Source organism: Scatophagus argus, chromosome 1 (genome assembly GCF_020382885.2).
Source record: "Scatophagus argus isolate fScaArg1 chromosome 1, fScaArg1.pri, whole genome shotgun sequence".
In the NCBI taxonomy this organism is placed as follows: domain Eukaryota; kingdom Metazoa; phylum Chordata; class Actinopteri; family Scatophagidae; genus Scatophagus; species Scatophagus argus.
Genome location: NC_058493.1, coordinates 10,730,478 through 10,747,253, shown reverse-complemented (window position 1 = coordinate 10,747,253; position 16,776 = coordinate 10,730,478). Strand labels below are relative to the sequence as shown.

The 16,776-nt window shown below is 42.1% G+C and overlaps 1 protein-coding gene across 1 annotated transcript in view; it reads right to left on the bottom strand.

The window, feature by feature from the left end:
* The window catches only part of LOC124054627 (ras-specific guanine nucleotide-releasing factor 1-like), a 26,862-nt gene extending 10,086 nt beyond the window's left edge, over positions 1-16,776 (bottom strand). The window contains exons 1-14 of the mRNA XM_046380898.1: positions 16,096-16,776; positions 10,196-10,302; positions 8,892-9,039; positions 8,016-8,108; positions 6,899-7,152; positions 6,693-6,772; positions 6,258-6,451; positions 5,949-6,058; positions 5,453-5,571; positions 4,667-4,827; positions 4,205-4,268; positions 3,193-3,335; positions 2,833-2,915; positions 1,761-2,009 (exon numbers count right to left, since the gene is read on the bottom strand). Coding sequence (XP_046236854.1) covers positions 1,761-2,009; positions 2,833-2,915; positions 3,193-3,335; positions 4,205-4,268; positions 4,667-4,827; positions 5,453-5,571; positions 5,949-6,058; positions 6,258-6,451; positions 6,693-6,772; positions 6,899-7,152; positions 8,016-8,108; positions 8,892-9,039; positions 10,196-10,302; positions 16,096-16,371 — 2,081 coding nt within the window. The 5' untranslated portion in view covers positions 16,372-16,776. The remainder of the gene's footprint in view (positions 1-1,760; positions 2,010-2,832; positions 2,916-3,192; positions 3,336-4,204; positions 4,269-4,666; positions 4,828-5,452; positions 5,572-5,948; positions 6,059-6,257; positions 6,452-6,692; positions 6,773-6,898; positions 7,153-8,015; positions 8,109-8,891; positions 9,040-10,195; positions 10,303-16,095) is intronic.

The window sequence follows — 16,776 nt, the reverse complement described above, 5'->3', positions numbered from 1 at the left end:
AAAGACTGAGAGGGAAAGTGGGAGAAAGAAACAGAGGTACAGTCAGCACAAAAAAAAAGACAGGGACAAAAACAGTGACTGAGAGGGAGGCAGTGATGGAGGAGTGGTGTGGATTCCTCCACAGTGAAGGCTGCTGGCTGGGAGTGGGCGAATGGGAAGCCTCCAGCCCTGTATGGTGTTAGCTGCAGCCATGTTGCGTCTCCTCACCCAAATTTGAAAAACAGTTAAAGAAAACAGATGGGAGGAGCAAAGATGGGAATCTGGTAGGGAACGGGGAGGTTGGGAGGATGGAGGAAATGAGAGATAGAGAGAGAGGGAGAGGTAGAGGTAGAGATAGAATGGGCAGTCAGAAAGAAAATGAAAAAGAAAAAGCAAAGCAAAAGTGGAGAGTCAAAAGAGGATGCAAGTGAAGCAGGAAAGACAGAAGATAATTAAGCAGGAGAAGAAAGAGGAGTGAGACAAAAAAAATGGAGGGAGGAGGAGAGAAGAGAAGAGGAGAGAAGGGTCTGGGTGCAAAACACCACCATCAATATTTAATACCGTAGAGTCACTGCAGATGATGGGCGAGAGAGAGAGAGAGAAAGAGAGAGAGAGAGAGAGAGAGGGAGGGAGAAGCCGAGGAGAGAGGGGAAGGGAGGGAGAACACAAAGAGAGAGGGAGAGGGTGGGGTCCCGCAGCAGAGTGAAGGGTTGCCATGGTGACAGTGCAGCGGAGACAGGAATGGTCAGATTTGTGGAAAGAAAAATAAAAGTGAGAGAAAGCAAAAAGGTAAAGGGAGGAATGAGACGGAGGGGGAGGGGTTAGGGAGAGATGGGTGGACACAGGACCCAATTAGACAGAAGAGGAATGGATATACTGTAGTGACCTCTCACTGCCTTTCCTCTAGCCACCTCTCACTTGGACAGGCTATGATAGCATGATGGTCTGCTTACAGACAGTCCACATGAGAGAAAAGACAAATCCAGACACCGAGGAAGTCCTACCTTTTCACTGCACCATTACAGCACTTTCACTGCATCCTCAGGAGAAAATATGTGGAAACTGCAAACTTTGTTCCTTTTTCACAAGCTGCAGGGATTGAGGTGAGGTGCTTGAACGAGTTTAGTGTAACAAACCATTTCAGCTCTGTTGTTTAAAAGCATCCACTTAAACCCTGACAGAGAATATGTGGGGAAAGATAAAATTATAGAAAGTTTTGCAAATCTTTGGTATGAACCAAAGTTTAATTGAAACTTTGACCAGATGGTTTGTTAAATGACTGGAGAGGATCAGAGGATCACCATAACCGACAGGATTCACCATGTAGGGCCCATGCATGTCTGTACAAAATATCCTGGCATTCCAGTTGCTATATACATGCAAGATATTTCACTCTGAATCACTAACTGAGGTGCTGGTGTGGCTAAACACATCATAGATCACAGGGCAGACATCTTTCATGATTGACAGATGCTGCTACCTGGTAATCAGACGAATATGAATATATGCATTTCTTCTGAACGAGAGCTGCAGGCCTTCCAAGGATCCACAAAACAAAAGCATATTGGAAATATGAGGTTGCAGACAATTGAAGACATTGCATTTTGGGGTAGTAAATAACCAATCTGATAAAACAATGCGTACATGAGTATGCAGAACAAGACATAAAATACAACGCCAAGCTACCACCTTCAAACATTTCATTCTGTTAACCTGCAATCAAAATGGGGTTAATGCAGACAATTTCTCATGAGTCAGTCATCACTCAGGGGATCACTTACCGTGCAGGGATGGCACTGATGGGCTTCTTATAGATGGTGATGAGTTTGTCCAGCACTATGTCAGCACTGGTGAAGACACGGTACGAGTGGAGGAAGGTGTTCAGGAAGTCGATGGAAAGGAAGCGCAGGTCAGTCAGCCTCTCCAACAAGCGCTCCACGCTGGCATAGCGGATCTGCAGCACCTTGCAGGAGTTCATCATCTTGCTGAAGCGGATGTCGACATCGTCACAATACAAGCTGGTGTCTGACCTGCGTTGGGGTTTAAGTGAAGTTAAGAATGTCACAGGGGCTTTAGCTCCCAGTATTTATGCAGCCTGCCTCCAGTATGTATGCCTTTGTGTACATGTGTGTGTCAGTGGGGGGGGGGGGGGCCTTTATTGTTGCTATGTGTAGAGTGGTTTGCCCACTGGAGAAGAACTATACAAATATGAAATATGTAAAATCCAACAATGTTGTGCCTTGCATGCAGTTTCATACTAAACTGTACAGCCTGTGTGACCTTACTACCACCTCATTGTCTACCACAGGCTGTAAATGAATTGAAGAACTCTAGGCTAGAAAGGGCCCACTGAATCTGGAACCTGCAAAGAACTGTAGACATGTTGGAGCCATTTTTCAGATGGATTCAGGGGCCTTCCTTGTGGTGGCTGAGTATACACACACATGCACACACACACACACACACACACACACACACACACACAATAAGAGGTTGCTGTCTTCAGCTACAACACTAACAGTGGAGTGTGTGTGCTCTTGTAATTTTATTTTTGTGAGAACTAATTCTGAAACCTTGACAGCGGGGAAATATCCAGAATATGTTGTCTATTTCCACTTCTTTAAAGGGCTCATTAAGGGTTAATCCTCGATTTGGGGGCTAAAGTTCAAACTACGTTTAGGGTGGGCTTAGGCATGCAGTTGGTGGTTAAGATTAGAGCCTAGGGAATATGTTATATGCCACTGAGGGTCCTCAAACGTATGTATGCGTGAGTTTGGGCACACATGTTCTTGCATTTGTCAATCTCTGACTGTGCATGTATGATATAGGTGCACTCCTGTGTGTCCGACTCACTTAATCATCTGCGGCACTGTGACTTTACTGTTTTCCTCGAAGGCATTCATCATGAGACCATTGCAGCGGATGTTGTCAATGCACTGTAAGGCAAGCAGAGAAAAGGCTCTCTGTGAGCATAACGAAGCAAGATGGAGAGTGAGCCCACAAATATGTGGACCAGACAAATTTCTACCCTTTGTGGTCATAAGCCACAGTGTTGTTCCTCTTCTAATAATTTTAATGGTAACATTTTGTTCTGAAATGTATTTAATCATGCTGTGTATATATAGGTGTAGAGTAACACAAGGCTTTTCCAGGTTTAAAGCAGCCACAGTAAGCTCTAGTTTTATGTGTAAATTCTTGTCTAAAGACACATACCTGGCTGATGTCGCTTGTCCACGCTGACTTCTCCTGTCGGGATGAAGCCACCAGGATGACAGTGTAGGGCTGACTGTCTTTGGGTTCTACTATCACTTTAAAGTCCAGGTGCTCTGTGTCCTGGCCACTCCGCTCCCCTTTGGCTGCAAGGCACAAATTCAACAACTTTCACTTTACTGTAACAGGTAAAAATAATATATACTGCGAGCAAACACCATAAGGGAAAAGACAAGATAGGAATGACAAAATAAAGTTTAAAAAATGTGTGCTTCAGACATTGGTGTAGCTCAAAACTCTGAGAGGGCAAAAATCTAATTTTAAATCATGTTTGTATAAAGAGACTTGTATTTTATAGTGATTTTGAAACATTAACCATCAAATCATCAATGTTGAGCTCCCAATAGAGTGGAGCTCAACATTAAAGGGTCTCGTAATCTGTAAAGCTTTCCGCACTGAGCTAAAAATCATTCTTACCTGTCAGTATCTGCCTGCTTTACACAAGCCTTTCCCTTCAATTTAGTCAGTATGTTATCAGCAATGTGATTACCTTGCAGTCAACACTATTCAACCAGTCAACAATTAAGACTGCGACTGATTTGGTTAAATTTGATGGTGAGTCAAGGAGCAATGTCTTTACAAAGAGAATCACAGCTACTCCCAACACAACAGCTGCTGTGGGAGTGGAAAGGGAAAAGGTTGAAATGATGCAACTACCAGAAGTCAGGACAACATTAGGAACATAATTGCTAATATTTCATTGCGTAATCTGTATTGAAAGGAGTTAAAATTCAGCCCTCCCCCACAAACACAATTGTGAATTATCCGAATACGTCCTCTACCAAAATAATTTCAGCAATTTTCAAACAAAATCACAAACATCAAAGTGATTTATCCACGGAGTGTCCAAGAGATTGTGAAAAACTTTACATTTCAGCTACTATATACAGTACATATGCATTTTAACATATTCATGTGAACAAAGCCTTTGAATATACTCTCTGTAGTAACTTACACTCATCATCTGTGCCCTCTGGCTCCTCCATCAGTGTGCAGTCTATGAGAGAGACCACTCCATTCTGTGAAAGGGTTGAAACGTCACACACAGGCTTCTGTATAGCTTTAATAAATGCTAACAAATGCAGATGAAAACCTTACACACTCTGTAAATGTCTCCACCAGGGAATGATTAACTCATCATATAATCCATGTCAAACTGAAGATGTGACAGCAACTGGAGAAAAAAATCTATGTGACCACGACCATCTGCATCTTTGGAGATCAATAATATGTACATCTTACTGGAATGACTGGTTTAATTGCTAATTATCAGGTTGCATCACATGTCAGTATATGCTTTGTTTGTGTACTCTTATTTAACAAGATCCCCAAACTGAATGACCAATTTCGCGAGGGTTGATCTGTTTTATAGGATCACTGAAGAAAAGTTTACCACAATCCTTCAGTCCTACTGTACCTTAGTGATGTGAAGTTTTCCCCCGGAGCCACGGGTACAGATGATGAGATGTTTGGAAAAGAGGAAACACTGTCTTTCTCCTTCTTTCTTCAGAGACAGAGAGCCCAATCGGCCTCTCGTGATTTTCCCTTTCTCGCTCATCGGCACCTGGATCAGAGAACCTGTGGAGTACGACACACACACACACACACAGGAAAAAACACTTGAAATATGCTCTCATCTTTTAATACTGACTTTGACCTTCATCTTATAACTGGTGTTTAGCCCTCATGAGCTTTTCGTGGGAATAAGAAAATCACATGTGGACAGTTAAAAGCGAAATGCGTAAATGTCTACTCCTGGTGTACTGCATGCCATTGTCTAAATTTTCAAGCTTTTCTTTGCTTGTAGTATGCTGTAAAAGTATATAGAGTAAAATATACAACAGGCATCAGTTTGTGCATACAAAAGATGCAACATGTAACCCTGGGAACATTGGAATGAGTTCACTTGGGGTTGTTTAAAAATGTCTTGACATGAGCTGATTTGGGTAACAAAAGTAAAGTAACATTATTATTTTTTTCAATGAGCAATGGATAATGAGCAATTGATTGACCTTGAATAAATTAAAAAATAAAAAATTTCAGTTTTCAGAGTGAAGCCTACATGACCTTTACCCTCAAATGTCTTTGTTAGCAAAGTTAGCAAACAAACAAATACAAAAAAATCACTGTTCATGATCTCAGAATCATTGGCATGTTTTCACTTTCAGTGTTTTACCGTAGCCTGACTGTGAAACAAACATACCTTGCCTAACAAACGTCTGACTGGTGTCCAGCAGCACTTCACAACCCTCCACAATCATCCGCTCGATAGCTAGATTCTTCCTGATGTTCTCCGTCTCACTCACCTCATCATGCATGATTCTGAAAGTACAGAAACACACTCACAGGTAAACTTCAGTTCACTGGCAATAGTGTTTACCTGCACAAAACCACTGTATGAATCTGACTGATCCCTATATCTATCAGAGTTTTGCATGCTACTGTTTTAATTCATGCCGTACTCACAGACTTGTTCTTAGGACTGACAAATATATATATATAAAGTAAATATTTTTAATTGGTGATGATTGTGCCAAACAAGACCAACACACATTTTTTAGCTACAAAAAAAAATAAATACAAATACATTCTCATGAGCACAGTATTCAGTGTTAAAAGTGTCTCTAATCACTCTTCATCATTCAGACAACAATGATACAGTGATTAAAAACTTTTCTTCAGACTCCACAAAGCTCTACCTGGAAAGCTCCTCCAGTTTTGACTTAGCGTAGTCCAAACTGTTTCTCTCCACATGTTCATGTGGGGTGTGAGCCAGCAGCTCATGTAATGTCAAGATGTAACGAGGAATCTGGGGGAGAAACAGAGAGTGATGTTTGAACTTCCTATTGTATAGTGTCTAAATAGAGGTGCAAATGTCTCAATGATTAACAAATAGAACTTAAATAAACTGGCCTCTGCAGAGCTATAATAAAGGTCCGACTTATAAGTAAGACAACATTGTGTGATTTGAAAAAAATATGCAGGCGTGAGGCATCCGGCCATCTTACCTGAAACATGGGGTATGTGAGGAAGGTCTCCAGTGTCCTCTCCTCACAGTCGGGCTTGGCCTCATACTGCTTCAGCAGCTTGTCAAAGTCTCGGTTCTGTTTGCAGTGGGCCAGGATCTGCAGGCTGTACTGGTGGTTCCTCACAAACTCCTGGTAGATGTTTAGCATGGGCAGCAAGATGTCAAACAGGTCAGCTGTGAAGAGAAGCACACAAAAAGTTTCATTCAATCATGCAGTATATTCTGTGTATTGAACATAAAATGTTTTATCTATCAAAGATAAGACAGAGACAACCAATGCGCATGAGCTAAAAACGCAGACTTTTGCACAACTTTCTGTCTACATCTAAATTCAGAAAGGGGACATTTTACTGATCTGAATTCAGCCTAATCTGTGCCGTCATTAATTTTTACAGAAAAATTTAGTCTCTCTTACCCAGCACCAGTGTGGGCCAGCTGGCGATCCTGGCCTTCAGTCCCTGGTAGAATATCTGATGGAGGAACATGATGGTCTCACTGATAAAACAAATAAGCAAAATGGCGATCATTAGCTATTATTCAACCTTCTCCTGTTCAAAACCGTTGGCAGCTCCCACTGTGCCGAGTCACACCACTACCACAACCAGTCCCACCACCAGCCACCTGTTAAGGAAGATGCTGCTGACGTCATCGTGAGTGATGGGTGGCTTCTTGGAGCTGGCGGCCATGCGCAGTGGCCGCAGGAAGTTGTTGACCAGGATGTGGAGTTGCTGAACGTATTCAGCCTCAGCCTCCAGCATGCTGAACACCACCTGGTTTCTCTTTCTCATGCTTTCAGCGTGGGGTGAACGGATGTAATCCTGGATGATGGTTTTCCATTTCCTGCGGCAAATCCAACCTCGCAGGAAACTCTGGACCTGTGATGACAAAGGTTAGCGCTCAAAAATCGCTGCCAATCACTGCTGCTCTTCTTCTGTGAAATGTCACTTAATATGGACCAAAGATTTATATTCAGGCCTCCTGGTAGTAAATGTTAAGATTCACAAGGTGAAGAGGAATGCATGGCTTTAATAAAGTCAGATTCAGATTCTGTATCTTGAAATTGGTGTTTTGTACTGATAGGAGGACAAGCAGTAACAGTAGCCTGTTTACACATCCTGCAGACATTAGCATTTATTTGAAGCCATGTTTTCTGATGATCTGACAAGTTTAAGGCCAATATTCTTTCTCTTTTACACTGCTTTGGTCTACATCAACCCTCTTTAGTTGCTAAATGATCTTGTATGTCCACCAGCTAATGACTAATTTTGTTTAAGAGTGAACCAAAACAGTGAAGGTGTGAGCCGGAAAGACCAAAACACAGAGGTCAAAAACACTTGAACACTCTGTAGAGCTGAGTGGAAATGGAGAATCTGTTGACATTTATCTATTGGTTCATCACAGCTTTTGCAGCTGTAAAGGTACTGGCTTTCCAAAACTTTCCAAACTCTCTGGCTTTATTGGGGAGGCAACAACTTCAGCACAGACAGAACAAGCCGATGGTTGTAGCAGATGAGGTGCTCCCTGCTATAACTGCCATCCTGCATTTCAAAATGAAAGTTAAAAAATAAAACCTGCAAGTAGCCAGCTATGATGTAGTTTTTAAAAACCTGTTTCAGAGACCATACTTATGCCAGCTGGAGCAGATCAAAATGCCTACACATCCCTCCTTTCCCCTTGCCTACTTGGCTTTCCTCTTAGCATTACTTTACTACAGAGCACCAGAGTGATCAGATCTCACCTTTTTGATCTTCTTGATCTCGGTGTCATCTTCACTGGGAGGTACCTCTGGGTTTGACTGGATCTTCTCATTGTCTTTGAGCAGTCCAGCAATCTGAAACAAAAATAAATTGCACTGGCTGAGTGGGCTCATACTGTACGCAGCTAAAATCCTACTGATGAACTTGGTTATATCATATTCTCTCACTCCTCTTTGTGTTTTTATTATCATTATGTTTGATTCTTTTTTATTTTTTTATTTGGCCGCTTTTACCATCCATTAGCTGGTTTCAAAGAATTTATATGAGAACAAACTGTACCAGCTGTATCAAAATGTTTCCTATTTTATTTTATTCAATCTTGTTTCATTTATGCCCATTAGAATGACACAGTGTATGAATAAGAATATACAGCTTTTAGTAAAGAACTGAAATTAAACAGAAAAACCCAAAATCCATTACTGTGACCAGTTCAGCCATGAAAAATAAGACAGGTGATTATTATTTTCTGGTGTAGACTGCACTATCACATACAATAGAGGCTGATTCATGCATATTGAAAACATTCAGTTGAATTGGTGCGAGGCATTAGCACATTAAAAAGAGATGTATTTGATCTAGTTTAGACTGAATAATTAGGATATAAAATGCTCAACAGTACTGCAGAGCTCTAACAAGGACATCCCTCAGGCGCTGCGAGCTACGATGCTCTCACCACACACTCACAATGTTTGTAACGTGACCTTTGTCCTGTGTCCCCTATTTGTCTCAATATGCCACTTTCATTTCCATCTTTTCTCTTTCACTGTCACCACTCTGTACCATTCAGTAAGATAGAACACACACACACACACACACACACAGAGGTATTACTAGCATGAAATCACAAGGCAAGTTACCTCTGATTTTAACCGCTCTATCTCGATTTCCCCATCCTCTATCTGTTGTCGAAGTTGCTTGGCAACTGTTTTCTCCGTCTCCACTATTTGGAGTAGATGGAGATACTTCTGCATGAGGGTCTCATGCTCTGTAGCCAGGTTCCTGTAACTACACAGACACACAGACATTGTAAGGACCTCATTAGCACATGTTTCATGCACTCTCCATATATTTATCAAAGCAAAAGCAGACCTCTGATCAGCATGTGTTTGAACCACAAACCTTATGTCCACATCGAGCGTGGGCACTGAGGCAACCAATTCTTCAAATGTGTGTGGCCTTGGCAAACCATATGTAACGGCTGTTTCTACATGTGCAATAATACCATACATTGCCCAGTTCAACAAAGGGTTTTGTTTTAATTTGATTCAATGTCCCAAAACACCTTGCTAACCAAAAACGTGCTGAGAGAAATAAGTAGCAAAAAAGAAAATGAAAGCATCAGAACAGATCACAACAGAAACCTCTGAATAAAGCAGTATGATGACGTGTAAACACGACTTTTCATTCCCCTGCTGTGTATGACATGCTTACAGACCAACTTGCTCCTGTACACTATGTGTTGCTGCCTGCACTGAGCACTAATCAATGTACCTTTTAGTGAGTCCAATCAATTGACCTTTCACCATACAAATGCATATTGTACATCTCGGGGCTCCAAATCTACAGAGTATATGATATTTTTATGTTCATTTTTTTCATTATAACAGTTTCCTAAATTATAAAAATAACAGGCATCCCCCACAATAATCCACTTGAGGGAATCTCAAAATGGTCAGTACTCTGTCTTACAGGGCTTTCACACCAAAAGGGCAAGTTCGACATTAAATAGAGCAAGGTCATTATTTCCAACGGAGAGAGTATCCACACTCTCTCTCTCTCTCTCTCAGGAAGCTGAACAAGTCATAGTGGCTCACACTGTGTTCATTATCAATCAGGTTTCGTGGCAAAGGTTGATATAAGTTTAACCCTGACGCCAAATACACAGACATCTATATCGTGCATCCAATGGGATTAAGGCAGTGACAGGAAGTGACAGCAATTGTGGAAGAATTGTGGAAAAGTTCAGCTTGTACATCTCTAAACTCATAATTTCGATAACTGATCCGACTAGGGGTTGTGTTAAAATCTGAACCCTAGCAGGATATAATGTAATTGATGTTACACACACACACAGATACAACACAATCTTTCTTATGGTACTCTTTTGAACATCCTCTGCTGAACGAGTGTCTGTAGGTGAGAGGTCATGTGTGAGAGGTACCTGGCCTGTGTGATGGCAGCCACCCACTCATCACAGTCCTTGACGTCCTCTGTACGCAGCTCCAAAGCCTTCTGGTTGTCATGATTGAACGTCACAGTGAAGTAATACTGGCAAACAACATAACAGAAAGAGTCAAATATTTGTTCAGCATGCAATAAGACAGTAAAAATATAAAAGGGTTTCAAAGTGAAAGATGTAGAACGTTTTTCTTGAAGAGGGTTTTCAAAGGAAGACTTCTGAAACAGACAAACATCATAATTGACCATCTTTTGCTTAAACTTACATTGTTAAAAACTGAAGTTGTATGTATACACACACACACGTCCATGTGTTTGAATGAGTGCAAGAGAGAGCTCCTGAGGGAAAAGTCTTGAGAGATTCATTATAAAGCCTCTGCGCATTCAGTCTGTAACCTGGCAACTCACCTCTGAATTGGTGGAAGTCTCTCGACCAACGCCATGTTTTGTTTTGTTTTGTTTGGCTTGATTTGGCTGCGTTTAATGACACAAACACATCTGGGTCCTCACTCCTTTTTATTCCGTCACCAATTATCCCCAGTGACCCTACAGCCTTAGAGGTTCAGTAATGACAATTATGGCAAATGAATGTGGAATTGTTTTCTAATAGGCTTATCAGATAAAAATCCTCGAATCAACAAAGTGGTAGTCATCGCAATAATAGTACAAACAGCTTGTTTGTGGTAGAAATGCATCAAATTATATAACACTGATGCATTGTAAATAGACCCCCACAAATCCAATATATTGGATTTTTTATCCCTCCCAAATGCCAAGAGCAAATCATTTGTGAAGGGGAGTAATGTTCCATATTTCCTGATGAGCAGCAAAATGGGCCTTTGTCAATAATGTGCCTCCCATCTCTCGCTTCCTGTGAGCTGGTGTGTCAAGCCTTTTAGGCAGCTATATTTAGTTCCACGTTACTACGTTTTTTTGCCACAGAGACATAACTTCTTGGTAAGAGAGACAACATAGCCAGTAGCAAATTCTTGTTTAAGTTTTACGCACAAAAGCTATTTAATATCTGGAACAGAGGAAAAGAGAAAGGATGTAACATGTTTACTTATGGACTGATGATGATGATGATGATGGCTTCAAATTATTAAAGTTCAGAGCAATTAAACTGCGAAAACCTCTGAATCCAGGTGTAAAATACAATTAAATACTATGGATTTTTACAAGCTCAAGCTAAAACATCTGTGCCGACAAAGAATGTATAAATAGAGAAATATTAGATGTTAAAACAGTTAGATTAACAGTTTGTTCGTCAGAGGTATAGGTCTAATTGTAGAAAACGTGCATGTCTTTCTCTGTGAATGATTCTGAATGACCTACATAACATAAAACAAACAGAGGAATAACACGGGTGATGGTGAACACTGTGGTAATTTCTGTATTTTGTCATTTTCATTCAGGGAGAACATGCAAACTCCACATAGAAGGGCCCAGACCAGGATTCAAACCCGGAACCCTCTTGCTATGAGACGACAGTGGTAACCAGTGCACCACCGTGCCGCCCTTCAACTGAAACTCAATAAAGGGAAATAAATGTATTAACAGATGCTCATTTCAGACACATTTTGATTAATAATGCCCACCCCCCCATTAGCTGGCTGATGTGCCCTTGAGCAATGCACTTAACCCCACCCGGTTGCTCCTGAAATGGCAGCCCACTGCTCCTGTGTGTTTCACTCCATGCTGCAGTCAGTGATGGGTTAAATGCAGAGAAGAATTTCGGTGTATGTAAAAATATACTGACAATAAAAGTTTGAAGTTTAAGTTTAAGTTTAAAAGATATTCTTGAAAATTATTTTGTTTACATTAAACTGGCCACGGTCATGTTGTTTATATAGGGTTTCTGGACAACCAACAATTAGAGTTCATTCATTAAGTGTAGATTTAGTGAAAAAAGACTTCCTAAAATCATGATCCTTTGTTTATTTTTGTAAATGTGTAAACTAAAACAAGCATTTCCGCCACCTTCTCCAACACGGTCACAACCACCTAAGATGACGCGCCTCACATTTCTCATATGCCTATACAGTATTTGCTCTATTTGCCAAGTCAAGCACAATTCTGAGGCATGTTGTTTGACATTTCATTGGCCCCTACAAATGCACTTTTTCAGATGCAAATAGGGGTTGCCATAGTAACTGTGGGCTTAAACGTAGCTCTCCTTCTAAATGGGGAATAAGAACATTTAAAAAGTAGAACACTCGACAGAATACAATGAGAACGAAGAGACAGACAGAGAGGGAGGAAGAGAAAGATCTTCTGCCTTTTTGAGGAGTAAGGGCTATAAAAAGCACTGAAGCCCTGCAAGGTGGCAGTTGGTTTGGTATCTATTCGCCGCATTGTCCCTCTCCCTGTCACACACAGATAAGATCCAGCACTCGCCCCAGCCATTCCTCCAGCAAGCTCTGACAGTACAGTATGTGCACGAACTGCCACTAACATGCTCAACATAAATCATCTGTTGTCTTATGCATATGTAACAGGTCTACATATGCATTAAACTGAAGGAGTGTTGCCTTAGATGACCTCTGCAGTCTGCTCATTGACTCAAGTATCCTTTTTTTTTTTTTTTTTTGCAGCGTGGGGAAAGTGAAAAGGATACCTGTATGCCCTCAGACACCTGGAGTGCAGATTATTCTTTCTGTCCTTGTTTCACCCTTTTATAGATCGACATCGGCATACGCGGGAGGACACAGAGAGCCAAACATACACCGATCAGCCGTAACATTATTGCCACTGACAGGTGAAGTGAATAACATAATCTCATTACAATGGCACCTGGAAGTGGGTGGGATATATCAGACAACAAGCGAACATTTTGTCCTTGAAACTGATGTGTTGGGAGCGAAGAAAAAAAATGCCAAACGTAAGAACTTGAGCAACTTTGACCAGGGCCAACTGCAGCTCCTGTGGGATGTTAAAGGTTTGCAGTGGACAGGACCTACCAAAAGGAAACTGATGCACATGGGAAGCGAAGGCTGACCTGTGCTGTCCGATCCAATAGAAGAGCTACTGTCACTTAAATAGATGAAAAAGTTAATGCTGGTTCTGACAGAAAGGTGTCAGAACACACATCACAGTTACATCACAGTTTGTTGCATATGGGGCTGTGTAGACAGGGTGCCCGTGCTGACCCATGACCACCGTGAAAAAGGCCTACAATGGGTATGTGAGCATCGGAATTGGACAATGGAACAACGGATGAAGATGGTCTGTTCTAATCAATCACATCTTCTTTTACATCATGTGGATGTCCAGGTACCTGGGGAAGACTTGGCACCAGGGTCCACTATGGGAAGATGGTAAGCTGGCAGTGTGATGCTTTGAGCAATGTTCTTCTGGGAAACCTACCATTCATTTGGATGGCACTTTGACATGAACCATCTACTTAAACATTGTTGCTGACCAAGTACACGGTTTCATGGAAGCGGTACTCCCTGATGCCAGTGTCTTCTTTCAGCAGGGTAATGTGATCCACCACGCTGCAAAAATGGTTTGAGGAATACAACAATGAGTTCAAGGTGTTGACTCGGCCTCCAAATTCTCCAGATCTCAAACCAGTTGAGATCCCATCCACTGAGCCCCCACCTCGCAACTTACAGGACTTAAAAGATCAGCTATTGACGGCTTGGAGCCACAGCATACTTTCAGAGGTCTAGTGGAGTCCATTCCTCGATGGGTCAGGGCTGTTTTGGCAGCAAAGGGGGGACCTACTCACTATTAGGTGGGTCCTCATAATGTAATGGCCAACCGGATTTATTCCTGACACACATTATGTAAAGGCACACGTGCTGAACAGAAGACTGTGTTATGCTAATTGAAGGCTTTCAAATTCATTTAATTCACTGTTGAAATAAATTCACCAGAGCAGCCTGCATGAACAGCTGTCATTGTAGATGTCGCTCAGTCCATAATTCATCCCCAGAACAGAGCGTGCCTCTTTCCTCACAAGGTTTTAAGGAAACAGACTTAACAGTGAGCAGATTTAATAGTTTATGCCATAGGACTACCAACAAGTCCTGATCTGCCACATTTAATCAAGGTCGGATTAATATTAGGCAACTAAAACTGGTTAACAAAAAAAAAAACTACTTGAAATGGACAGTCAAAGTTCACACACTTCATTACTAGAAAAAAACAAAGTCAAGAGTAAAGTGAACATAGATTTAATTTTTCTGAATAGTCTAGCACATCTGTATAGTCCCCTCTTGGTGACACTGATAGTGATCCTGACAGATCTGCCAGCAAAGAGCACAGGGCAAAGTGTTTGAAGAACATGATGTGACTACAGAGTTCAGCACTATGGACAGTGACATTCTGGTTTGGAGGTTAAGATCTCCCGGCATTCCCAGTTCCAGTATGACCCCGGGAAACTGGGGCGTTGGGGTTCATGATCAGGACAATCTTGAACACACCAGTGTTGAGTGTTCTGAATTTTGTAGAATTTTAAATAATTAAACATCTTGTTGCATTTCCTGTAAGTTTTGCAGGTATACAGAAAAGGCGTAAGAGTCTGCAAGGCCAAAAGTCCAGGTTTACCAACATTTATAATGAAAATCTTCATAAAGACACCCAAAATGATAATTGGCTGTCAAATAAAACTGCTCTCATCTAGTGGTGCAACTGCCGAATTAAATATGTTAATGAAATTAGTGGAAAAGGCGACTACCTGTTTCCCTCGTGAACAAAGCTTGTGATGTCTGGACAGATAAAATGACCCATCACTGGCACTTCTGACTTCAGATCTTTATGAGCCCTGCTGCAGGGAGAGCTGAAGAGACTGCAGCTGGCAGAGCACATTTCAGAAGGTGACTGCAGTCATAGCTCACAGCAGCTTGACCACTTCTCTGGCTTTTAAATGCTTTTATGCCACAAGGTTCATTTCTTCCAGCAGCATCCTCCCTAACCCCTCCAAACTGTCTCGCTAGAGGCAACCATGCTTTCGCTGAGATTATTCCTGACTGTGTCACACTGGCATATAAGAAAAAAAAAAACAAGTGGAAATTGTTTCGCCCTCACACATGATAATCCATGGCACTAAATTCCCGGGGAATTAAAACGAAAGGGGGATGTACTGAGAGACAAAAGCGTGCCTGGGACATTTTTGGTTTTCATTCATGCCTGTCGTTAACAACCCTGTGATAATGAGAGAGCTATCAAATGAAACAAGCCGCTATGAACCAGGGAGACGCAGTTGCCAAGGTAGGATGCTATTAATATCAAGAGAAGGAATTAAATCAATACGTCAAAACGACAGGGAAGGGGCAGCTCTGTTCCGCAAGATGGCAATCTGCAAAGTTTGGATGCTGTTTAAGTTTACTCCCTGCATATGAGCCGCAATCCCTGCACCTTTGAGATGTCTAAAAATACAGTCTCTTATATAAAATTCAATATGCTGCAACAAATACTATGATGGTGACGAGGAATGGAGGGAGGAAAACTAGTTTCAGTGTTTGCAAAGTTTGCATACGGGATCGCATTTATCCTGCCGCTGTATATTTCCGTATTTCGTGCGTTAGTTACATTTGAGGCGAGCTGCGACGCTATTTTAGTGCAGGATCGAGACAATCAATCAGTTAAGATGACGCCATTACGTAACATTGAACGTCAAGTGAACATCTCTGGAACATTGTTCGTGATAAATAGGGATCAAAACAGCGGCTGTGTCGTTTATACGCAATTTTGCACTGTCTATAAAGCACCCCCTCTCATGAATGTCGCCTTAACCGAGAGGCAAGTAAACGGAAGCGAGTTTCTCCCACCAAAAGCAACACAGCAAACAGCATTAATCCGTTCACTGAGGCAGCCTGCCTTTACAGTGTCAGTCAGTCACACTTACGGGAGCCCCTCGTGTGATCAGTACCTTACCTGCTTCTCTAAGCATTCCTTCGCTGACAGAGATGGTTTGGGTGACGGTGCCCTGTCACAAACGCATCCCTCCAGCAGGTACAGTCCGGAGGGGCGTGAGCTGGAGTCGTTCTCGAAATAAAACAGCATATTCTGCAACAAAGCGAACCACTTTGAATGCCATTTTGTGTTGTCTGAGCTTTTCTTACTCAGGCAACCTCGCCTCGTCCCATCCTTCTTCGCCAAAAGAGCCAGATACGTGATGTGGCCATCATTGAGTCTCATTCCTTTCTGCATTTTGCCTGTGGATCCGAAAGGAATTTGCCGGGATGCCTGCTTACATGTTCTTCTCTTCTCAGCACCTCCGAAGCACAGTCAGACTTGGTGGGCAGCAGCCCACTCCTGTGTGCCCATCCACAGTTGCCACACCAATGTCTGCAAGAAGAAGAAGAGGAAGAAGAAGAAGCAGAAGAAGAAGAAGAAGAAAAGGGGATGCACGTAAAGAGTCAAAGTTACGCAGTAAACTGTACGAATTCCACGCTGTGAGCATACTACAACAAGCCCAGACGCGGTCTTGGAAAAGCCTTCCTCATGAGCCCGAGCTGCTCATGATGAGGACCGAGGTGTCCTCGTGCATAGCCTGCACACGTGCACACAGGCTCTCTCGCGCGCACACACAGCATCCTGCTCTCATCGAGCAGG